Source organism: Poecilia reticulata, linkage group LG14 (genome assembly GCF_000633615.1).
Source record: "Poecilia reticulata strain Guanapo linkage group LG14, Guppy_female_1.0+MT, whole genome shotgun sequence".
Lineage (NCBI taxonomy): Eukaryota > Metazoa > Chordata > Actinopteri > Cyprinodontiformes > Poeciliidae > Poecilia > Poecilia reticulata.
The window spans coordinates 10,941,285-10,967,787 of NC_024344.1; the positions used below are offsets into that span (position 1 = coordinate 10,941,285).

The window sequence follows — 26,503 nt, forward strand, 5'->3', positions numbered from 1 at the left end:
GTGCTAATAATCTGAAAGCATAAAAACAAGTCGATGGTGCTAGAGCTGGGTGAATTTTATCTTAAAAATTCACCACCAGAAACAAACACATTCCGGGATCCGGGTATAAGGTGGGAGATAGGCTAGAAAAATCATTATCATTCCCCCGCAGTGTGCTTTGACAGCAAAGAATAATGAACAGCAAAAGGAGCCAACGGTTTCTCATTTTGAAAGAAAGCTGGTGACCAAGGACAACCGCTGCAGCAAACAGCAGGGACCGCCACATTTTCAGGCCGATCCTCACTTTACACCAATCAATACTGACGTGCAGGGTTAGCCATCAACATGAATAAACACTCCTTCTGCAGAAAATAAAAGAGGCTCTAAACACACACATAGATAAATGCCGAAAAAAACCCTAAAGTAAATAAATCTTTCATTGAAAAACACAAGCCAAGAAATGCATTATGTTTTACCAAAAGGGCTGAAAAAAATCCAGCCTTTAGGCTGAAAGCATTTATTCAACATATCAAATATTGGGAAATAGTTTAACAAAATCAATTTCAGTTGTTTCAACTCACAAAAATCCCTTTTAAATTTCTAAATAATTACCTTTCAGCTCGTTTATACTTGTTCAAGTCAAGTTTATTTGTATGGCACACATCAGCAATAAGGCAGTTCAAAGCGATTTACGTCATGAAAACATCAATAGCGGAACGAGTAACAAACATTAGATTTTGTCAAATATAATCAAATTCATCACACAAATACACATAAAACATGTTGTCTCTCCATAACAACCACTATATACTGTCAGATAATATTTTTCTGTTCTACGGCCACAGAAATAAAACTGAAAGCCTTTTTAGCTTTTAGCGGATAAATATGTAAAGTACGGTGGTGGATCTGTGATTCTGAGGGACTTTTTTCCTTTTAAAATGCTAAAGGAACATCTTCCGGACAGCAAGACATAAAAATCTACTACCCTCAGACAGAAAACTCAAAATATGTTGTCACTAGATCTTTCAGGGGGATAATAATCTGGAATTTATGGCCTAAACAAAAAGGTTCACCTGATGACTCAAGACTCACCAAAGATTAAACCCTCAAAACACAAGCAGAAACAGGCAAAAAGCAGCTAAGGAGTTATGAACAGAATTTAACTGGTCTAATGCCACAAAAAAAGAGAGATTTTTCCACTGGTTAGAAGAGGTTATAAGTTGTATGTTTTTAAAATAAAATGTTAAACGTCAAACTTGGTACAACTTCTAGATTTTTTTATTATCTTCTGAGAGACACCTCTGCCATTTTCTAACAAAAACAAACTTCTCAGTTGAATAAAAAATGACTTTAAATCTAAATCTGCCATTTGGGCTCAGCTTGTAAAACAGGAGTCAGAGATCATATTTCCTTCTCTGTGTGACCAACCTGGTGAAATGTGAAGAGAGGACCATCCCATCGGGAAAACGACATTTGCACAAAATATTGAGAGCCGAAATTGTTTCACAAAGATTATTTTTAAACAATTATTTTCCCACTGAATAAATACTCAAATTGTAGGTTTAATTTTTTTTTTAAAAGGTCAGTGTGAGATTATACTACTGCAATAAAACATTAAAGTTATTTATTTTTTTACATCTTCAGTGCCAACAAATTTTTCCACAATCTTCCACCCTGTGTACAATATGCATGTATAGAAGATGAGGAAGTCTTTTTTAAAGTTACGCAACATCTCCTACCTGTAGTAAAGTGTAATACTCAGGCTGTACTCACTAAACCAAGAGACAAGCAAATCCCTAATGGCCCTAATTAAACTCGGATCATTCTTCTTTCTTTTTTTTTTTTCCATAAAGTAGTGTGCGCTCTCACCTGAAGAACCACAGAGCTGTGTGTATTGCTTGTGAAAAACCGAGTGTTTCCAGTCTTCGATGCTTGAAGGTGAGTAGGAATGCCCATTTCACCGTAGCCCAGAGCGACTTTCATGTGAGCGTCGTCGTCCTCCACGAGGGATCTGAAAGAAAAACAGATTACAATGTTTAACGACAACCTCTTAAAAAACAACCTGTGGTAAAAAGAAGCGCAGCTGGATTGTCATAAAATATTTCCAATGTAGAAATATACTGAATAAACCTGGTTTCTGACCCTTCCTATCAAAGTGTTTCGGTCTCATTCTCCTCCTCAATCCATCAAAGTGTCCTTGGATGAGGCATTAATCTCTAAAGCGCTCCTGATGAGTGACAAATTAAAAAAATAAATAAATAAATAAAAAGCTGAACCTCAGGGATTGTTCAGTTTTGCTGCCAACCTTCTCTCTTAAGCAGGTTGACTGCAGATCCAAAGCGAGCTGTACCGAGTGAGCGACCCCTTTCTCCTGTTCTTAAACACTTCCACTGCGGCGGGCGGGGGCGTCCCACCAACTGAACACCAAGGAAGAAAACGATCAACCAATTTTCCAACAGACTTCAACGTTGATAAGAAAACATTCTGCGTCACTGTCAGCAAAACGCACACCGAGGGAATTTGCAGTGGGAAAAATGTTTTCCCATTTGCAAATCTCTCCTCAGCGCCGTTATGAAACGTAAAAGCTGTAAACACAAGCCTTTTCTAGCAGCATTTGATTTCAGTAGTTTTTATCCAACATTGGCAGAAACATAAAACAAATGGGAGAGCCACTTAGAAAAGGCCTTTATTTGGTTTCATAAGCAGAGAAAGCTCAACTTCCAAAAGCATCTTTCAAAACTTTGTGTACAAGTTAAAAAAATCTCACAAACCAAACAGGCTGATTTATACTGAGATGCAATATTATTAATTTCAATCTTGGCATTATTACTGGTTTTATTGGGTATCGTTTCATAGAAATGGACAAAACTCCAGTACCAAAGTAAAAAGTAACGTCTTGAACAGAGATACAGTTTTTCCTTCGTAAAATCTTTTAAAGCAAAACAGCTAGTATTTATTCATTTTTTTAATAGCTGTTCGATGCAGAGTAATGCCATTTTTCCTGAAGAGGATTTCTGACACAAACTGCACAACAGATCCGTTTATCTAATAATTTTAAACTTCACTTTACAGAGCGTCTGCCAAGAATGAACTTTTCTCATATTTTATGTTACAGGCTTATTCGAAATTTTGAAGGTTTTGCAAATTTTACTGACGGGGGGGAGGGGGAAAACGAATCGCATTAAAATAAGCACTCACAAACGTTGCTTAAAAGTTCAGTCGTTTTGCAGTGATCGTCCTTGAGATGTTTCTATGCCTTAAAATGGATTCCAACTGTGGTAAATTCAGCTGATTTAACTTGATTTGAAAAAGGCACACACCTGTCTTGGATCCACAGTTGACAGTGTAGGTCAGATCGGTCAAACACCGAGCATAAAATCAAAAGGACTGTCTGTGGTCCTCCAAGACAAGATGGTCTTGAGACACAATGGGGAAGGAAACAGAACAACCTCTGTGGCTTTAAAGGTCCCAGTGAGCTCAGTGGTCTCCATCATTGGTAAAGGAATGACGTTTGGAACCAGCAGGAGTCTAACTAGAGCTCACTTTATACTAGTTGTTTTTGAATATTTAACAACATATACTTTGCAGATGAACTGTATGGAATCCATGAACTCAAATGTCTGGCTACACAGGTATTGCGCTGCAGGCTGTGGAAGGTGCCCTCAGTAATCCAAGCTTTAATAAATCTGTTTATGAGCTGCAGAAATGCAGTGCATGTAGGGGGTGTGGCCTCAATGCTGCGTGCAGTAAGCAGTATGCTGCCTGTGTGACTGAGAAATGACGGTCAGTAAAATTAACTTGCATGAATGTTGTCATTTTAGTCAACATTAAGTAAAAACATTCCCCAATTACATTAAATATCCTTATTAAACAGTCAGCCTTCAGTGTTTTAACTTCTAAATGTATTCCAGTAAAGGTTTACTCTAAGTCCCTCAGGCAAAATTTCCAGCTTTGAAAAACAAAGAATTATACATCCTTAGAATAAACATTTGCTAAATTAAGTAGTTGTTTTAATGCTCTTGTTTAAGTCCAAGAATGAAAATCAAAATGCCGAACAACAAATGATATGAGTGTGTCAGACTATTTTAGGAGCAGAAGGAATAATAAGTCTTTTCCATTTTCTTTATTCTCATCATGATTTAAATCTTTGTTATAAATTTTTGTACTTCTTTTTTTTTTCTACACTAGGTGATCAAAAATTTTCAACAAGTATTATTTACTTGCTTTAGGCTATTATAAAGTTTTGTTTGCAAAACTTTAATCCATTATGTAATTAATTAAAAATAAAGCTGAATTCAAAGGATTTTTCTTTTTTAAATCAGCAATAAGAATAAATAGTGGAATCGCTGCTGATAAACCAACCATACTGATGTTTTTTCCACATGTGGCAACACCTCTGACTCAAGCAGAATACTAATGAGTGAGGAAGCGTTCTGTTTAGATAAACTGCTCCTCTATTTAGTAAATCATCTCCGAGCTACGTTGGAAAATGAAAAACAATTTGAAAAGACCAAATATTTTTAGAACGACTGAGACGTGAGGTATTGTGCGTTTGTCAAGGTTTCCGGACGAGAGGAACCGACGAAACTCTGGAAGCGATTTCAAACGGCGTTTACATCTTCAGACGCGACATTGTGTCCAATCTGGCTAGTAAAGACCTGTCGGGTTGTACTGCACTGTTTTCCATAATCACAACATTCTTGTTTTTCCATGACTGTGTAACTAAAAGCATGTAAAGGGATAAAGATTATGATACCAGTAGGACCTCAACACTGTGATGTAACATGGTGCAAAGTCTAACTTCTCCACAGAGAATAAATGTGTGAAAAATGTCCCACTGTGCCGAAGGGAATATTCTCCGCGTATACAGGGCAAACATTTATGCAGAAAACTATAAACACACAACAGAATGGAGCTCATTTTGATTGGATAACAACTAATCTGCAGAATAACCCAAACAGGTCAGCCATTCCCATTTGTTTTAAGAAACATTTCAATAAAAACACAGGAAAAAAGAAATCTAAAAAAAATAAAATAAAATGCTTAAAAGCTTCTTCACACAGGATGTGCATAAATACTGAATGAAAACCAGGATTAAAATATTACAACTATTCCCCAAGGAGCATATTGAGATAACAGAGCAGTGAATGAATGTTGCATGGTGGTTTTAAAAGTGTTCGTTTCCATGAGACGATAGGCCTGGTTTTGATCAAATATCCGTCGACACAAATGTCTGGCTCAGCAGGGTTTTAAATGCGAGTCTTCAAACGGGGCTATAAGCAGGCAGCGCTCGTCAGATGGAGAAGACTAATGCTTTTCGAATGGACTATTTATATAATGAAGTAATTCAAAATGTTCGCCTGGCTGAACAGTTGAGAGGTTTTTAAACACTGGTAGAGATTCACCAAGCTTTTAAGGAAACTTCATTTCTTTCTTTTAAAATCAAGATGCGAGGAGGTTTAGTGGAACATTTCATTTCTACTGTTAAGAGTTTAAATGTCAGAATAGCACCATGTATTTAAACTATTGTATCCTCCTCAGCAGTGCTGCTCGCATACTGCTGGTCAGCTGGCTGAAAGAAGGTTGCTTCATTACTTCAAAGCAAAGACAAATTAAACTATGGGGAACACTTTCTTCCAGGTCCAATAATAAAATGTAATGAGGTGGAAAACTAACGTAAAAGTAAGACTTGAAAGTAAAATCTGCTGTTTTTAAAAATAAATTAGATTTTAATCGATTTTTTTTGTTGCTTTTTCTTAAAGTAATTACAAATGACCGTAAATATTTTCAAAAACGTACTTTTTTTCCAACTCTCCCTTTTGCAAGATGACCTGAATTTAAAGTTGAAATAAATTTGAGCTTTAAAACATGGTGGGAAAACAAGATGGAATTTGGTGATATGACATCATTAATTACGAAAACCCAGAGTGAACAGGTGATTTTCCAAAAATTAAATCTTAATAACCTGATAATTTGATTAATCAATAAAAATTATTAATTTAACCACAACATTCTTCAATTTTTCCAAAGATTATGTATCAAAATAAAAACAAAACATGTCATCAATAAAGCTATTTTAACTGCAATCAACTTTTATTCCAGCAACTGCAGTAAAAGCATTGTAAATAAAGTATAAATTTACAAAAGAAAACATCCCAAACTGTGATTTTCCGTCTAAAAAGCAAGAAAATTACTTTTACGTCATCAGATTCAAAAATAAATTAGAAATAAAAAACTGTTTTTGTTGTATAACCAAGTTGCTGACTTGAAATGAGAAGAATGTAATAATGTTTGAGCATTTACTGAATGTTATTAAACAAAAAGGGGATGGAAACTTCTAATTTATTTTCAAATAGCTTGAACTTTATGGCTCGGATCTGCTGAAGTGACCCTTAAATCCAACAGAAGGCCATTAATCAAACGTGTGTCCCTTCCGTTCACTTCGGGTCTTTGCCCTTGAACACATCATGAAAATTTGAGGCGACTGAAAGTCGCCTGGAGTCTTTCTTCAAGGCTTCACCTCAAAGTCAAAGGCGTTTCAAGCTTCTGATATATAAACATTAGGAAACATCAGGTTGACCTAACCTTTAACTCCACTGACATGCTTAACCGAAGAACACTCAGGAAGGCCAAAAAAAGGTAAATTCACAGAAAATGCAAAGAAAAAAAAAAGAAAAAAGCACATAAAGATGCAAACTGTACTAGAAGACGTAAGGAAACCTAGCTAAAAATAGATATACAAGATCTGACCACATGTGCTGGAGGTCTGCTACAGACAAGATGGGCAACACTCAAAAATGGGACTGGTAAAAAGGTCACGTCTTGCACGGACATGATGATGAATCACTAAGTCTAGCAGGAGTTTGTGAAGAGCAGTACCACTAAACACGGATGGTTTAAACAGCAGTCACAATCACGGTGACACAAAGCACAAGCAATGTACTTGTACATTTACCCCGTCAGGTGGTAAGTCGGACAGGCAGCGAGGAGAGAGTGGGTTGTCCAAACCATAAAGGAGTGCTGGTGGCTGCCGGGACGAAGAGAGAGACAGAAGCTACAGCATCCAGCATCAACTTTCTGCTTTCCTCAATCTCACACTTTACGAATGCTTAAAGTTATCATCATCATCATCATCATCATCATCATCAATGTTGTCTCTAAGTGGGACTCAACACTTAATACAAAAATTACTACAACATGGCAAATTTAGGCTAAAATAGCCAGATTAATAAAAAAATGTCTCCCCCTTTTGCTTCACTTGTGAACCACTTAAAAACAGAAATGTGGTGTTGCGTAGCAGCCAATAAAGCAATTTCATCATTATTTCGGCCATTTCACATGGAATAAAGCCAACCATAATTCAATAAACTACAAATAACACAATAAAAAGTTTTTCATTTATCATGGTAGTTAAGTTTTTGTTGAAACGAATAATAATAATTAACTCAAGTATTTGAGCTATGTAGCACTGTCCTAAATAGGGTTTAATGAATCAATTGGAGAATTATGTGTTGCAGAAAATATTGCTTTAGAATTGTGTGAATTGGTTTACATATGAAAGTAATGCAATTTCATGTACAGGTAGGTTATTAAAAATACTTTGTAGAACACTGTGGTTTATTGACCCAAATGTATAGCATTTTTACTCAGTATTACACCCACAGCGCAATAACTTATTACAATATTGGAAAAATATGTAATGTAACACGTTACTGGCTCAAAACTGATATATTATTCTGACGTTTTTACATTATTGGCTTTATTTTAAGCGATCAGAGTTATTAGGTTATTTGAAAGGTATTATATTTACTGGCCATTGTGACATTATTGGTTGCTACGTTGCAATTGATTATAACTAATTTTCAATGTTAAATTAAAGCAAAATCATATTCAACACAAAGTGGACGAACTGAAGGGTGGACTAATGAACAAAGTCGTGAAATAAATAGACAATAAAACACATTGTGTGGTATAATTTAAGACTTAAAGAGACAACAGATATAGACTAACAGCAATTTCTTACAATTATTAAAAGAAAAATTCAACCTGAAGTTTTAACCCTGGTCATCTACAGGTCTTATTTCAGCAGCTTCATGACACATTCAGTGTGTTAATTTACTTTAAGAATGATATTTTACAAAAGAAAGTTTTCATTTGGCAGAAAGTCTTTGCGCATAGCTAAGCAAGAAGAACCATTCTTGCAATTCTGATTGATTTCTGAAGGCTGATTTGCATCATCCTCTGTGTAAAATATTTTCTGTTATAATGAAATTCAAAAGCTTGATTAAACTGTCACAAGGTTGCTCTCATGTTTTTGCACTTTAGTAGAAAATTGGAATTAAAATTATTAACGTCAGCTTTGTTCAAATGAATTCAAATAGAAAAGTCTGCGGTGGTCATGTTCGTTCATTCATTCTGCCATTCCTGGGTTGAATGTGGACAAAAAAAGAAGAAAAAAAAAAAAAACCCAGACAAAACTACATGGACCATTTCACTTAAACATTTTGTAACGCTCGATATAGTAGTCATCACATGGCTCCCATCATCTCTGAACGGAGATTTGGCCCTTAGTGGTGAAAGAGAAAGAATTATGACTTCGACGTTGTCTAAAAGACTGAAAAAAAAAACAACAAAAAAAAAACATGGGAACTGGTTCCTCATTGCATGTGCCAGAGAGCTTTTGAGAAACAATTAAGAAAATAATTTTTCTTGTCGTATTTGATAGCAACACATTTACGTTTCTCTTAATTTGTTGTAGCATGATGAAATCTAACTTCTTCCTCTTCATTTGACGTCAGCTTTGTATGTGTATTGCTCAAAAAAAAAAGAAAAAAGAAATAATAAAAAGACCATAGTGTTACTACAGCAGAGTTAAGGAACATACAACCCAGCAGCAGAATCACATGAACAATGATTGAGTGGAAAACCTCTGAATTGAGAGTTATTGCAAATTGAGCCGGGAAGGAAATCCCAATTTGTCTCTAATCAGAGCAATAAAAAGACCTTGATACCGAGAGTCCTTTCAATCACCGACCACAGAAATGCAATAAAGCTACACGCCGACCAACTTCTGACCACAGAAAGACACACGACTCGCATGGCTGCCGCGCTCACCGTGACTCGATTCAATGAGGCCGTCTGCAGGTCACTTCCACAAGTATTTTTAGCCGGAAAATTAAGACAGCTCTAAAAACAGCAGCATACAATTGTGTAAAACTATTTGATTTTCACATTTTACAAGCTATGCAATTTCCTGCAGAAATATGTTCACGTTAAAAAAAAAAAACCAACAATATTCTCTCACCTTTGCATGGCGTTCACTTCGTCTGAGAGACCATCTGTGATCTTAAGGTCTCAAAATAATTCCAAAGTACTTGCAGTAACCTTATCTCAGCAGTATCTGGGTGTACCCAGTGTTGAATATTAAAATTATGTTTCAATATAAACTTCAAGTCATAAAGCCAAACTCCTTTTTATAAAATGCGCGACAGCAAGTGAAGCACCAACCCTGTCAATATTTCCGAAGCCGAAGATAAAATAGTAGGACACTAGGTGAAGCCAAAGAAAAAGCTGCAGGTTTTGTAAAACAAACTGCATTATTTATTTTTTTAAAGAACCTGTCTAGAAATAAGTAATGCTCTCCATGAAAAGGTCTCTTAAGCCATTAATTAGGAGAGAATACGTGAATGTTTACTCCAAGACCGAACCAGAATCTGAGCAAAGAAGCAGGAGACGTGCAAAAGCCATAAAAAGATATGAAAAATGTCAGCAAAACCTAGGCTAGCCTGTATTCAAATGAGTGGAGGCACAGCTCCGCATACAAAGGAGCTTAATTTGTCACTCCACAAATAGGGATGCACAGTTAGTAGCAGATCATGTCATAATCACGTAGGTCAGCATTATTATAGTATATTTCCATATTCAATTACCCTGAATGTTCTGGTGGGGCACACCTGTCATTATATGAGGCTAATTATGACCTCAAAGTGCAGCTATGCCAGCGCCATACCAAAAACGTACCCGGCATTAGACTTTAATGAGAAAGGCTGGAAGAAACTTTGCACCTCCTTGAAACGCGGCTGCAGGAGGAGAGAAGTTGCAAACATAAAGGTAGCTTGGATCTGACTCGCTGGCAGAAACACGTTTCTATGTTTGGCAACAGATCTGATTTCAATTTTATGTCTTTAAATCTGCAATATGTGAACGTTTTAGAAAGGCACCAATAAACAGACGAGGTGAAGTCGGCCGTAGGTTTTGGGTCCACGCGTGCGTTTGCTCTGCTTTCAGACTGAAACATGAGAGATCTGATTTAATAAACTTGATATTCAGTCAGTCCTCTGTAATGCATCTGTTTTTATGCTCCCTTTATTTTCTCAGTTATGATGGATCCTGGCTGGTAATCCATTTTTCTGTGGAAGCAAACTCCTCTTCATCGTAAATAGCCTTTGAAAAGGCTTGCGTGTGTCTATGTGAGTGAGATGAGTGCAGATATGACAGCTTCACCTGAGTAAACCCACTTGAGTTGGTCTGTACCTCCCCCTGGCCTTTCAATAAAAATAAAATAATCCCCCAGGCAGCTGTTGCCATTTATGAGAAGTGGCCACAAATCAGCATGAATTCAATGTCCATTTCAAAGGGCAGGTGTACTAAAACCTTAAAAACTATTTTCCCCATCAGCGTGCGTATAAAGCTGCGTTGTGTCTACGCGCAAGGCAAGATTAACATAGATGAATATGAAAACTATAACTAAAAGTTCATTATGGAAAACAGCAGCAGATGTTTCTCACAGGAAGGCAGCATTTCATGTTGGGTTGTTGTCATGCAAACAACAAAAGAGATTAACTAAAGCTTTATTTTATGTTTTTACAGAACGGTGATCATCAGCATCAAGCCAGGCACTCGAGAAGAAAACACAACTAATGGATTTTGTTACATGCGTGTCGCCTTCAAGACTGTAAATGAAACAGGTAAGATGTTCATATTAGAGTTGTACCATTCAGGCTTTTTCTGGTTTTCTGAAAAATTTTGATTCTGGGGAAGAAAGGTAGAGGTTTGGAGATTTGAATCCAACGGAAATGCAGGCATTATAAGATTATCCCCGTGTTTGCATCAAAGCTAATGTCTCCATCCATTATCTGATTTGTATTGAACTTAAAAAAGAAACAGTGCATCAGACTACATTCAGTTGTTTAATCCATTTAGGGCCCAAAAATGGTGGGCGTTTTTAAGTTTTGCTCCTTTTTATAGATTTTTCCAGTATATCCCTTGCCAGCCACAATCAGAGGCAATAAAAGAAAAATTGAAAAAGCCCCATCTCTGGTCGTTTGATTGGTGCATGTCTAGAGTAGGCCAATATTAGTGTTTCAGTTTATGTTGGATTTTAAAATATTATTACAGTAGTTTGGAACAGCCAAATAAGTTCAACCTCAATGCTGGCATATCATCCCTGAATAACTTTAATTAAGGCAGGCTTAGATACATCTCACAGCATCCTTGGGAGAAAAAAAAACTGAATCTGATTTATGTATTTTTAAGCATGAAGATGTTTTTTCTCCCTTGCAGAAGGCTATGTTTAAACTCAACTCCGATATATATATACACACACAAATCTCCTGGAGAAGAAAATCAGCTGATATTCGGCGTCGGATATTATACCAACCATTCTGTGATTTGTTCCAAAAAGATGAAATGTTTAATTGACTCTGTTGGCTTCGAAACATCTTCAAATGAAATTTCACTTGGATAAATTAAATCAGCTGCAGACTTTGCAGCCAAATAAGACATATGGCATTTTCTGCAGCAATCTGGTAAACAAGGAGTATCAAAGCTTTTTTTTTTGGTGTCCTTTCTTATTTTAAACTGATTGTTTTTCTTTGGAACCTATTCAGTCACAGATTTACTTTAATCTCAACACTTTTTACATAAAAAAATACATTGTCCTTAGAAAGCTATTTTACAAGGAGCCAAGATTTTAACTGAAGGATATAAAAGGGAAAAAAGGTCTTAAAAACCCAAATCAATCACTTCTCACTATTAAAATGAATAAAAACTTCAAATAGAAAGCACAAAAAAGGCCCAACCACAACATGCATTCCTACTCTCATTGGATTTTCTGCAGTTTGCATCCATTAGACTGCTGACAAAGAGCGAGAAGAACACATGGAGGGAGAAAAAAAGGGATATGACAAGTGCTAACAAGAATCAAACAGGCAATTGTGGCAGTTTGACTACTGGATCACCACAGCCCTTTTCACACATTAGTCATGCTTCATTGACACAAAAAATGCCTTTACTCACCAAGACACCACAGTTTCTCCTTTGGTATTTAATCTAAACCAAACAAAGGAAGCTAAGCGCTACAGGAAAGCCATTTGGCGTTGTTGAATCAGCTGAGAGGCGACAACACCACTGGTTAGAGCCTTGTACTTCATGCCTCACCTCTCAGTTCACACCTACACATACTGATAACGTCTCTTCTGATGCGGCTGGCTCTGAGGTGCATTAGCAGGTAGATGACAACTAAACAATTCTGATGAAAACACATCAGGCACATGATTCCAAGTGCTTGCAGAAAAAAAAAAAGTATGAGAATTTATTGCTTAGGTCAGCAAATGAAAATATGGTCCTTGGTATTTATTGACTTTATTTGAATGAAAACAAAACACAAGGCAATAACAATTCAAATATAAATAACAGCCAGTCTGTACTCTCAGTGAAATGAAATCATTTCTCATAAGTGTCTGTAGAAGACCGTCTGCAGTAGAAGTGTCCTGTAAAAGTACTCATGCTTCTTGAAATTGCTCCTCATTCAAGTTAAAAACCACATACTTCAACATTAGGATTGTGATAATCCAGCACAGAGTAGTAGGTGTTTATCAAATAGAAATAATAGATTTTTAAAATGTGAATCACTTTGTAGATCCACAATTTGTGGCTCATTTGTCTTCGTCAAGTAGCTCAAGTTCAGTCAGATTGGATGGAGAGCATTTGTGAAGAGAAAATACCACCGATTCTGAAATTGAAATTAGGTCAGGACTTAAATCCCTTTTAGAAGACACTTCAAGGCTATCGCTCAAGATAGAGATGGAGATGAACGTATGGTCTGCAACCTGTCAACCGAAGGACATAGAAGGGTAAGAAATACCAGAAATAAGCATTTGCTCAGCCAACAACACTGAGCTTGTTTCCCATTATTGTTTTTAAAATAATTGAATGGGAAGACGTCCGACTGTGATTTTATGGAAGGTGTTGAGCCTCACCACATCTTCCTGTTTTGCAATGCTGGTTTTATTTTTTTAAACTCACAACTGTGAGTGATTTAACCCTCTCAGTTTGGAACCTATGAGTGGCTAGAGTGAGCATTCCAACCCAAGGATATTTTGTTTTTTTTGTTCTGCTGGGAAATGAACCTCTTCCCTACTGTAGTCTTTATAACCTCTGACAGATTTTCTTCCAGGACTGTACTTGGCTGCATCCACCTTCCCAACAACTCTGGTTTCCATGTCCTTGCTAAGGAAAAGTATCCCCACAGCATGACCCCATGAATTTAAAACATGGTCTCGTATGAACAGAGCACTTTCTTCCACAAGTCTGCTGTGTCCTATACAAGGTTCGTGTGAAGCTTCGAATGTGTGAATGTGTTCTTGTGGCTTTCTTCCAGTTTGATTACCTTCCTACTACTCTTCCACCCAAACCAAGGATCTCTGTAGTTCCTCCAGCGTTACCAACGGCCTCTTAACTGCTCCTCTGATTTAATGTTTCTCTTGCTCGGCCTGCCAGTTTAATTGGACTGTCATGTCCTAGTAGGTTGGCAGTTGTTTCAGACTCTCTTCCACTTTCAGACAGTGGATTGATCAGAGTTCAGTGAGATGTTCAAAGCTTGGAATATTTTCTTACGACCTAATTCTGCCTTGAACTTCTCCACAACTTTCTCCCTGACCTGTCTGCTGTGTTTCTTGTTCTTCTTGATGCAGTTTCTTCACCAATGTCCTTGACCAAGCCTCTGAGGTCTTCACAGGACAGCTCAATTTACACACAAGTGGACCAAATTTATTAATTACCTGACTTCTGAAGGTAATTGGTATTATTAGGCTACACCCTTCGCATCCATGTGCTGCTTTGTGTTGGTCTATCACATGAAAGTTTATGGTTGTAACACGGCAGTACATGAAAATGTTTAAAGAGTATAAATAATTTTAAAAGACTCTTAATAGAGATGCTTCCCGCTGTTAACTTGGTGGACGCAATGTACCTCGTATATTCTAAAAACGTACTCTTCTGTGTCCTCCATCAGTCGCTAGCTAGAACACACAAAAATGACCCCACCAACATAGCAAGCCCGGTTATAAATGTCTTAAAGCAAATGGACAGCGGGTTTATAAAGAGTGACTTCTCCCTTACCACAGACTAACCCCAAATATCAGCCTGTAAAATCCCAGCTAACTATTCAGGTTTCAAAATAGTAAGTGGTATGAGCAGGCAGAGCAACACAGAGCAAAGTAAAGCAGCATCTCGATGCTTCAGTACACTTCGATTGTCGTCGTGTGCACATGATTCACCATAACATTACTGTGTGTAGCCACTTCCACAACCAATTAAACACACTTGGTGTACTTTAAGATTTGCAACCTAATAGGAAGACAAGGTATCCCCCAGAAAACTTGCTAAGCCCGGTGGCCGGGGCGTCGAGGCGGTCCACCGTGTTTTTGTATTAAAAGATGTTAAGTTGACAGGAAATGTAAAAGTATTACTGTGTAATTATATGTTACGGGAAAAGATCTCCAGTGAAATGCTATTTAAACCCACAATTAGTCTAAAAACAACAAATTTGCACTTCTGTTTAATCCAAATTAAGTCAGCGGCTCCATCAGGCCACCAAGGGCTTCAGGGGCCCCATAAACACTAATATTTTAAAACAGACCACAAATACATAAATCTAACACTTGTTTATTGAGATGATCAATGCTGGTAAATTTTATTCAGTTCTTTAGGCAAATAAAAATTTAATTATTTTAAATTGTTTAACATTTAAATACAAGATTTTAAGGAGCTGGCAATGTTACTTTGTAAAACTTCAAAGAACAATATTCATAGTTAGATTGTTTTGTTACCATAGCAACCATCTGATGCTGTGAGTTTAATCTTTGAATTTACAAATACAAATATAACTTATTGGTTTTTAGGCTGGCCAATTAAACTACTCCCTTCTCCCATATTTCACTAAATCTAACACAGAAGCTGTTAGAGGTGCTGATGTTTTTAGCAACAAAAGGGGCTCCTAAATCAAATTCTGCTCAAGGCCTCAAACAACTTTGGACCGGCCCTGTAATCTGCTGCACTACGCAGAGATGCGCAACGAACAAGAAATTTAATTCAATGCTGCTGATGTGGCTTTAGTAGCTCTTCCATTTTGTGTCTGTTGAGTTTTTAATAAGCGTCACAGAAACTATTCTGGTTGGTCGAGTTTATGGTATGAGTTTCTCAGAACTCCTTGCGGCCGCGCGTATTAACTCTAAGTAGACAACGCATTTGATATGGTTTGATGCATCGTGTAACTGGAAAAATAATAATAAAAATAATAATAAAATAATATAAAATCAGCGTGATGTGTGACTCCGAGGAGAGCACGAAAGCTCCTCACCAGTCTGAACCTGCATGATGAGGTTAGCGCTGCTTGTTATCCACAAGCCTCCGGCCAACCGGGACCACAGACATAAACTTTACAGGAAAGACAGACAAAGAGTCACTCGCTGGSCAGCGCGTTGAGATGTAAACGCACCATATAATTGTTTGTTCACAAAGATAAATTATCCTCACCACTCCACAACGCGCACCTCTGAATTCGCTACAAGGTATTCCTGCGGTTCACATTGAGCTGCGCAACCAGAGCTAACGCAGCGGGTTTTAAACTCTTACCAAGAGTTCTCCAAAGGATCATAATTCCTCACAGTAGGCTTATGTAAATATCCATACAAGTCAGCCTGTGTCCAGTTTAAGTGAAAGGAGGCGAGCACGATCCGCGTTGAGGTAAAGCAGCGGCAGCTGTGTGATTAGTCCGCGCGTTGTCGGGTTTAAATGCATAAACTATAAACCTATCTATTATAAACCTATCCTCTAGGAATAAATCTGCTCTGCTAGTGAGATGCTAAGAGCTAAAGAAACGCCTGCAGCGCGGCTTTAAAAACAAAACAAAAAAAATTTTTTTTAATTATTTTCTCTCCCTAGAAATGAAAACAAGCAACGCTTAGCCTGGCGGCAGGGCAAGTAAAGCATGGCGGGCCGCCAGGCTTATAATACACTGGGGGAAACCCTGGAAGAGCTGTCAAGTAGTAGCACTCCCATTTCTTATTTTTAAAGACAAGAGTTTTCCAATGCACTATAAAGATATGAAAGACTAACATGCAGCTTGGATACATTAACTTTTATATGTGCTGCTGCTTTTTTTTTTTTTTTTAAAGCAGCTTTATTCTACAACAGGAGGAATGTACTAATGCAAATGGTCAATTGATGTCATTTTATTTGAAATAATTAAAGGGTTTGCTCTACACTCAGCTCAGAGTTGCTGACAAACGCTTACAATAACTAATGTGAATAAATTAGTTCAATGATCCCAAAATTGATTACTACTCAGTGAAACATTAATTTCAATTAAGTATTTATATTAAAGTTGAACTTTTCTAAGTGTTTCCATTTGGGATAAGATCAACAACAACAACAACAAAAAAAAGTTACCAGGTTTTAAGAAGGTTGAAACCTTAAGCTGTTAAGGTGTGCCAGGAAGCTGACACTTTGTGTACTGTTTGCTCATTGTAGCTTCAGGATACCTGTAGAGATTTACAGTACAAAATAAATAGGATAAACAGATGAGAACCTGACATTTTTACTGTCATCAGAAAAAGAAAAAAAAAATCTGGGGAAATTCTTAAGTAAGCGCTCCTAAACTCACGAGTAAACCTACAAGACAACTGGAGGATGGAAAAACCTCATTTAGTGAAAATCCATCCACGTTTTAATTACTGTGCTAGTATAAGAAATCTGCTACAGGCAGTGAGTTAGCTCACTTAGCACAGGTTGCCTTGAGAACTGTTTTTCTTTTCCCCTTCAAAATCCAGCTCTTCCGCTCCGTCAGTCGAAGCTACGCCAAGAACCGAACGGCGCTCTGACAGAGGGGTAGAAGCAAGGATGGCGAGAGGCTGTGTGAAGCACACGCTTTCTACCCTTCCCCCTTCATGAACAGTAGCTGATGACAATAGCTTCTAAACCAGGGCATGTCAGACATCCTGACAAAGGCAGACTCCTCCCAAGCTACTGATTCCCAGCTCCCAAACACACACAGCCACAGGAAGAGGGCAAGAGTCAGGGATGTGGTGCCTGCCATGTCCGGACTTGCAGCACAACAAGCCTTTTTGACGGAAAATGAAAGGCATTCTGAGGTGGAACCATAAAAATCATGTTGGACGAGGGCAAATCTCTGAATTCACACAAAGCTCAGTCGCAGTTTACCCAATAAAGGGCATGATGTATACAATAGCACCTTAATCTATTTAAATAAATAAAGCCAGTGATAAAAACCAGACAAAAATCCACCAACTGTGGTAGTGTGGCTTAGAGCCACACTACCACAGTTGTGTAATGCAAATCCCATTAAGCTCTTACTCACATGTAGGCAGGCGAAAGGGGTGAGGACCTGGATGTCTTAAGGACTGGCACTGGGAATTTCCAGCTGACAGGAGAACCGCTTTTCCATTTCAACGGCATGTTGTTGTCACCAGGATGGTGCTACAGCAGTACCAGCAGCAAAAACCATTTCCATGAAAAGATTCCCAATGCAGTCTTCCATCCCACTCTGCCCACACCATTTAAGGGGGAGGGAGAGCAGCGGTGGCACCAGCAGCTGCAGAGGAACGCTGGTGGAGGCAGCGAGGGCTACAGTCGGGGTTGTGACTTTAGCACTGAGAAGCCAATGGACTGCGCTCGACGCGACTGCTTGCCCTGCTGCATTCACAGTTGTCTTGTGGAGGGAGGGAGTGAAGGAGGAAGGAGGGAGGGAGGGAGGGAGGGAGCGCTGCGCTTCCATCACCCTTTCAGGATCTCTGAAAACACCGTTGCTGGGCAACACCGCCACCTTGTTACAGAGGTAAGGATTACAGCTTGGAGCCAAACCGAGTGCAGATAGTTTTTTAAAGGTGGGGAGTTGAACGCAAGAATCCTCACAGTAAGTTTCACGACATTCGTCTGAGGCAGAGCGCCGTCGTAGGCTCCTACAACTCATTCACCCCTCGGTTGCACAATAACTCTTCTCTCTTTCACAGGTAGACCTTCTACTGCCCTTCTGTATATACTGATTATTAACCCATAAATCATGCCGCCTATAAACAACTTCTTCAATTACATAATGTCCATAAACACCCTCTATAAATCTGTAAATTATGTAAATACGGCCATTTAGTGCACCGTGATCTCTGCACATTCTGTTCTCAATGATACAGCCGTTTACTGCTGAAGACAACTACTGCTGTTTAAATTCTTTTCTAAACTTCACATTCTGATTCAAAATGGCTAAACGCATTACTTTTTATGACATTATGTTTTAATTATGCCACTTGGCCAGTTCTTTTGTTGTATGGGAAAGTAACTACAGAGGTATCTGCATGTACAGTCATCGGGGTTCCTCTACAATCTTTTATGTTCATTGTAAAATAAACTGAATAGGACCTTCTGGCAGATATTTCAGGTGGGTGGGCATTAAATATGCCATCGGCAAAAAAAAAAAAAAAAGGGGAACAGAAAGTACAGACCAAAACTAGGGCTGAACATTTGCTGTAATAAGATAACATTTTGTGATATATGATAGTGTGTTTTGTGAAATCGCAGGCTGTGATGTGCCGCTGATGACTAGAATTTCATTTATTGTGCAGTTCTTGGAGGAATAAAAAGGAAGGAGGAAGAGGAGGAGGGAAGCACACAAGAAGAGGAGGGAAGTACAAAGAAAATTAAGAAATGGAGGAAGAAAGTATACAAAGGAGGAAAAGGAAGAACAGAAAGAAGAAAGCAACTGACTAAAGACAAGAAGGTGTAGGAAAAAGGAAAGCAAAGAGCAAGGGAGGAAAGAACACAAGAAAGGAAGAATGCAAGGAAGGAAGAAGGGATAAGGGAAGTATGAGGGAAGGACAGGCAATGGGTTAGCAAATAAAAACATTTCTCTATAGTCTGATTCTCTTTTGCGATATCATCTATACTTGGAAAATATTGAAATTAAATTCAAGATTTTCACAGACTGTACAGAAACCCTGAGTCATGGATAAAAACATGTTATAAATAACATCCTAAGTACCTTCCACAGCGGTACATCAGCCTAGTGCAGGAGGAAGCTGGAATTGGACCCACAACTCTGACTACTCTTCCACTGAACCCCAGTTGACCAATTAAATTATAGATTTTGATTTAATTTCTTGGGTACATCTAGTCAAAAATCTAAAACTTTGTGAACATGAAATGTGCCCCAAAACTCTAGGTATGTGCAAATGGTAGAAACCTAGAACTTAAAGGCGGACTACCCTTTTTTTGTAATAGACTAGTCCACAGTATCCCGTACAGGGCGACTGGTTATGCCCTGCAATAACAGAGACGTTAAGTTTGTGCTCCACTATTTTAGTCTCTGCACTTTCACAGAGGAAGCAGCATGTGCATTGCCCACCACAGGCATAAGGCACGCACAAATTACTCCCAAGTTGGCCACCAGTTGCTGGGAGACCAGGAAGTACTTAAAAAAAAAAAAAAAAAAAAAAAACAGCTGTAGATGGAACAAACTCTGATTAGAGCAGGTAATTAAAAATGTGTTCACAAAGAACTACTCTTTAGATAAATTTATTAGAAAGTATTTACCAAGATCTTGCACATGGTTTCCTATTTAGAGTCAGACTATCACTGAATCATTTATGACTACAATCATGAGATGACAGCACTGTCATTGCTTTTGTGGCTCCGTCATTGTTATGCTATGATAAATTCGTCCATAACAGGTGCAATGCCAACAACAAGGTGGAGGTAAAGATGTTGCGTCATCGATGTACAGACAGAATTTACAGTTCGCTGTAGCAACATCGCTGCCAAACTCCTGTGAGACATCTGCTGCAATTTATAAAAGCCAAGCAACCTCTAATTGAGTGCGGTATATGCAACAAGAGTTTCTTTTAAACGTGGTTCAGAGATGTTGAAGCACAGCCACACAAACCCAAACCACAACAAAGAGGGTGACTAAGAGCAGAAACCACAGACTTCCTCAAGAGCTGCAGCCGGTGACTGTCTAGATCGCACAAGTTGACCTTTTGCAGGAGATTTCTAATTAAAAACATTGAGCAACGTGACCTAGCATGCAGAGAGTTAACAAAATCAGACAGCTGTTGTTGGAAAACTTTACCAGGCACCTATTAGCAGCTTGTACTGCTGCTGTGAAGAGGCTTTTGCACCCTGGTAGTTTTCTTGTTGTTGCTTTTCTGTCAGACTGAGCTAATTTTATTTTAAGAGAAATAATCTAAGTGGAGAAAAAGGGGAAGTTTTTAAATGATGACTTTGTTCATTATGGAAAAATGGGAAAGAAAAAAATATATAATGTCACACCATGATGTAATATTTTGGAAGAAGACAAATAATACATTTTCTATTTAGTTCTGCCCATTTACTGTCATTTTACACTTAAATCAGTCCAGAGTTTCCCCCAGAAAACTTGCTAAGCCCAGTGGTTGGGTGCCAGAGCAGTCATTCATCCAGCGACCCTTTGTGTTTTTTAGTTAAAAAATGTTTAACGTTGACAAGAAATTTGAAAATATCACTTGATAATTATGTGTTATTGGAATATTAATATTTGAATATCGACTATAACGTCTTATAAAATGCAGACATTTAAAAAAACTAAAATAAATAAGCAATGCTTTGCCTAGAGGGGGCACAAGTAAAGCCTGGTGGCCCGCCACTTGGACTGCGGGAAACCCTGCAATCCAAGTGCATAGTTAATTAAAAATAAGGTCAGCTTTTTTTTTGTTTTTGTTTTTTTTAGGCAAAACTAAGAACCACAACCACAACAGATTTTAAGTTATGAAATGAGGCACATTGCTGCTGTGTATGATTAACGCTGCTTTGAAAAACATCACACAGGACATATTTAATTAAAAAAATGTTGACATTACAAACTTCCTCTGACTGTAATTATAATTCTGTCAATGCTGGTAAACAATCACTAATTATGGCTTCAGAACACCTGCTGGCTTTTTAGTTGTGACTTGAGCCCGTTCTCTTCTCAATTCAGGGAACCCCTGTAATGTTTGTCAGGGTTTGTAGAGACGTCATCTGAACTATAAAATTGTAATCGCTGTGACAGATTCATTGGTTGTAGTTTTATTGCTGGACATAATAGCATACAGAGTTTAAATGAAGAGAAATGTTTTGTACCCAACAATGGAAATATACAAATGAAATAGCAGGGGTAAAATATGAAGTTCCAGAAAAAAATATTTTTTTCTCAAAAGGTAAAATATACCCATACAGACAAAAAAAAAAAGAAAAGACTGCAATAATTAAATGTTACACAGATTATGATCCTTCACTTAGTTAGCAGTCTTTAAATTGAGAAACCTCTGAGCATTTAATGTGGAGACAAAAATGACTTTTTGGGGGGTTTTGTAGCTTTGTGTCTGAGAAGCTGTTCATTTTTTCAATTCTTTCAATACTTTTCTTAACTGCTTCTCAATCAGATCCAAGAGGATATTGTCGCCTCACAGATGCAGCCGGCCGTAAATGCTAGAAACGAAAATAACAACAGAAAACAATCCCCCCAGTTCTGTGTGTGATCCCTGTAGTGTTCTTGTTTGACGCTTCCGACATTGCAAGAGGCTTATTAAAACTATTCAGCTGTCGCGAGCCAAGTGTGGCAACAAGTCAAAGGCTTTTTAAACACCACCGTTACTACACTCAAATGTCGACAAATTTAGCCAGTATTAAACGCGAGTCTGTCAAGCATGAATGACTTTTACTGTCGAGCTGTTGGAATGGAAAAACTGGAGGTCTTTCCCAGGAATCGGAGGTACTACAGTAAGACTGTTGGAGCTCGCTCTCAGTCCTGGTCAGTCTGCGGCGAGGTCTGCTTTTGAGTAATCAGGGATTAAACCATCTCTTGTAATGCTAATGTCAATCTGCTGCTGGTTTAATTATACAGTTTGCCAGCTAAAAAGTAGTAGAAAATCATTAAAGGAAAAAAAAAAAAAACTAAAACAATCGATTTACTTTCTCAGTGAATTATGAAATGATGAGACAGTGTGACACATTAAATTACCTGTCATGTAGTCCAACAGGCATCGTCTCTCCTCTGTGTGCAGGGTGATCCATACCCTCCCCGAAAGCACACCTGGACAAAAACAGGAAGAAATCATAGCAAAGTTTTTAACAGGGTTAAATCCAAGTTCAACAATTTAAATAATTTAAAAAAAACTGAACACCGTCTACTTGAACTTCTTCCAAGAGGCAGGAGATACAGAAGACCAAGATTAGTCGGTCCAGGAACATTTTGTTTTCTCTTCAATAAATAAACCACACCTGTTCACACATTTTGAACAAATAATATACACACCAATGTGCGTTTGTGGGTTCATCTTATTTAAATGGTTGCGGATCGTGTACTTTCTGTATTTGTGAAAAACTAGTGAAATGCCTGCAATTAGACGATTCTACAATACGTTTTATTCTTCACATTACAACCCGAATCACAGCATGAATAAAGTTCTTCTTGTGAGTTACAAGTCAAATTAAACAATATTAAACACATTAGATTTTTCTTCGTTAAAGCAAAAATGAAAATAAAGTAGAGGTGCAACAATCTCTGCAACTACTTTCTTGAAGAAACTTTTCAGGTGCAGCAATCAGACTTCCTTGGTATATCAGTACGCCACGTCTGGACTTGGCAATACTTTCAAACTCTGCATAGCAAAAGTTATTTAAGTCTATCAAATTCTCTTTTGCACAGGTGCTTTTAAATTGAGCTTTAGACCAGGCAATATCCAAATCCAATACCTCAAGAGTCAAAATCCAACAGCAATATAAATGCAACTCTTCGCACGTTAAAATCAAATGAACTCATTAGCATCTAATCAAGTTCTGTAATGGACCAATCATTTAATTCAGATGTGCTGTAACAGAGATGGACAGTTGTTGACAGTTCTCCAAAAACACATGCTGTAGACTTTGAACAGACAATAGATGTTTTCTTGCCGAATATAGCTTATGAAACGTTGATAAAAATGTTTAGGTTTGGTTTAATCTATTCATAACGCATTCTACCACAGGATTAGGAAGATTTTGGTCATGCCTATAAGTTTTTTTTTTTTTTTTTTTTTGAAGAAAATAAATCAGAGAATACAGAAAATGAACAACCAGTACTTTTTGGCTGCCTCTCTGACCTTTGTTGTTTTTGTAGTCACCGTTTTTACATATCTTCTCCAGTTATTGATGACTGCTTCCTTTTAGCACAGTAACAGGGTGTGTACATTTATGCCAAATACTTTTTATTTATTCATTACAAGAAAAAATACTGAATTTTCCACTTTTAATTTGTTGTGATTTATTGAACCAAGAAAACGCATATTAAGGTTTTCCCTCAATAAATAAATAAATAAACTTGCCCTGGACAACATAAACAAGAGTTCAAATAAAACACATCCATCAGAATGCACACACAGTTAAAAAAAAGCAAAAATAACAATTGAAAACAGTTAAGTAAAAATTGAAACTGATAATTCAAAGTATAAAATTAACATCAATATATGTTTTAAATAAAAAAGAACACAGTTGTGTATTTAACTGATTTAAACGTTAAACAGAAGAAAAGGTTTGAAGAACTATATTTTCAACTTGTGGCTTTGTGTATTACTAGACTAAAGGGTAAACAAATATCTACAGTGAGAATAGGTAATCAAAATAAAGTTACTTCTGTTTTTAAACTTAATTTAGCTTTTTCAAAGTGGGAAATAAAGGCTGCTCTCTCTTTATGTGATCTGCGTACTTATTTCTTATTTAAATTTGATCTCGGTTGTTATGACATTTGATTTTAAGATTAGCAAAGATAAACAACAGAGAGCTGCAGGCGGATCTAAACTTAAGGTGTGTTTTGTTTTTAAAAGTCGTCTCTCAGCGACAGTGCTGTCTTATTTGCTAGCACTAAAACCGATTAAAACAACCTAGGACAGTAGCTGGACAAAACCAGTCAACACTGTCAAATCTTTGTTGCTTTTCTGGTCATGTTGTTGCCTTCACAATGTCGGTCCATTCTCCTCTGGGATTCAAGCCCTAGCTAACTAGCTTAGCCGACACTAACGTTACCGCTTGCTAGCCTAAAATCTCGGTAAAAGACTCGACTACTACATGATTATTAAGTTGGAAACAATTCTCCAAATCCAGCTAAGCAGGTTTAGTTAGTTTAGTGAGCCGTAACTGACCGGTGCCAAATCATAATTTAGTTGGTTTAGTTAGTCTAGTTGCTTGATTGATATGCAACAGCCAGCAGATGCCTGAGCCCAACTGTCAGCTGGCATTTGTTCAGTTAAATAAGCAACGTGCGATATTCCCACCACTTTACATGTTTTTTCATACACTACGTAAACTTTTAAGTAACATATTCCATTACCTTTCGAAGCACGATAACGTTACCAGCGTCCTTGTTTTCCTTCCCAAGCCCCTCAAATCCACTTACAAGGCTGAAGCCGCCTTCTTCTCCCTATAACCCAATGCTATAGTCGTTTACTGTTGAGCAGGGAGCATCGAAACTTCCCATTGGTGGAAGAGTCTGGCAATCTTCTGCCATTGGCTCAAAACTTCCGTTACTAAATAAAGTGGTTTTAGGAAGAGCCTGTCATGTGCGGCACGTTGAGGCTGACTGAACAGGGTGTACTGCTGTGCTCTTTAAATGGGTAGATTTCCAGACTATTATTTATCCAGTTCACATCTCCGTATTACAATATTTTAAGGTTTGTTTTTTTCCCCAAAAGCTCAGATATGTTTTTACATTAAAGTAAACAGCACATAACTTGTAATAATGCCAAAAGCAGAAGTAAGATTTATGCAATAGTACTACAGAGAGCTATGTTAATCAGAGACTATTCATAGCTATGTATGGGGAAGTCAGTTTTAAAATTTGTTTAATAGTACTGTCTTAATTTTGAAGTAGAATTGTACTTTATTGCCTAAAATTGGTTCACTTGCCCTCACAAACATGAATCTGAGTAAAATCTGTGCAGCCTGAACTCTATGAAGACTTTCCATGTGGTTTATGAGAGTGATATTAGAAAGTTGTGACCATTCTTCAAGAAACATCTTTGTAAGGTTTGACACTGGTTTTAGGTGAGAAGACTAGTCAACACTTATCTCAGAAGTGGTTTTACTGGGTTGCGGTCAAGACTTTGTGGAGGATAGTCAAGTTCTTTCACAACAAACTTTCATCCATCTTTATGGACTTTTTTTGTGTACAGTCATGTTGGAAAGGTAAAGAACCATCCCAACGCTGTTCGCAAAATCTTAGGAGCATGACATTTTTAAAATGTCTTGGTAAGCTGGAGCACTCATGATTTCCTTTCACTGGAACCATTGACCTGAGTCCAATTTCAGAAGAACAGCCTGACTTGGTCAAATAAAGTGAGGTTGTTCTCCTGGCAACTACTGAACACAGATCCAGTCAGAGCAGCATGATTACTGAGTCGTCAGTTCATAGAGCACGTCTTCAATGTTCTAGCAGCTGTGTTGTGCTTTACACAGCTGTTGAGCTTTACACATCACCAAGTGCAATGCAAAGCAAGTGATGCTTGCATGCAGCTGCTTCCATTACAGGAAGTTCTTTACACGCTGTTCCTTCGCTAATCTCAAAGCTGTGTGAGTTTTGGAAGTCAGTAGCTATTTACTCTGCACTCTATATGCGCCTCAGCATCCTCTGACTCTGCTCTGTGATTGTATGTCTTCACAGCTGAGTTTATGTCATTCCGAGTCACTTACATGTTGTTGTTCTAATACTACTTACAGCTTATATTTACTAGCAAGGAAAGTTCATAACACTTGTTGCAGGTGTGGCATCCTATCACAGTGCCTGGCAGGATGTTGAAGAAACCTCTGACTAAAGACAATCAAATATTAAGTTTACAGTCCTATGTTGTCCTAGTGGTCTGTCATTTTAAGAAGTGTTCTTTGTAAATTAATCACTTCACCAGCTCATTGACTCATATGCTGCTACCCCAACTGGTAACTGCAGTTAATACTTGTACAAGCTCATAAACATTTTTCTGCAAACCTCAACTTCATCTGGAAGTAGAGTTTGTTTTCTGGATTTTTGCACAGTGCATTCACTGACTCAATTCAGTTTTAGGTGTGGCTGTATAATAAATAAACAAATCACATAGACTAGTTAATATATTTTCATCGGCATGTTCTGAAACCTTAATGTGCTTGGGAGTTGTGCTATGAGCTCTATATTGCAGACTGCATATGTCTAACA

General features: G+C 37.7%; 1 protein-coding gene across 7 annotated transcripts in view; it reads right to left on the bottom strand.

Moving 5' to 3' along the window:
* klhl13 (kelch-like family member 13) overlaps positions 1 to 24,818 on the bottom strand; it is a 39,985-nt gene extending 15,167 nt beyond the window's left edge. The window contains exons 1-4 of one of the 7 annotated variants that reach the window (XM_008427731.2): positions 24,650 to 24,818; positions 22,307 to 22,378; positions 6,935 to 7,006; positions 1,849 to 1,990 (exon numbers count right to left, since the gene is read on the bottom strand). In XM_008427731.2, coding sequence (XP_008425953.1) covers positions 1,849 to 1,990; positions 6,935 to 7,006; positions 22,307 to 22,359 — 267 coding nt within the window. In that variant the 5' untranslated portion in view covers positions 22,360 to 22,378; positions 24,650 to 24,818. Of the gene's footprint in view, positions 1 to 1,848; positions 1,991 to 2,109; positions 2,207 to 2,284; positions 2,397 to 6,934; positions 7,007 to 17,638; positions 17,966 to 22,306; positions 22,379 to 24,649 lie in introns of those variants that run through there. The other 6 variants (XM_008427734.1, XM_008427735.1, XM_008427736.2 and 3 more) reach the window with 6 other exon arrangements.
* Between the last annotated feature and the right edge of the window lie 1,685 nt (positions 24,819 to 26,503).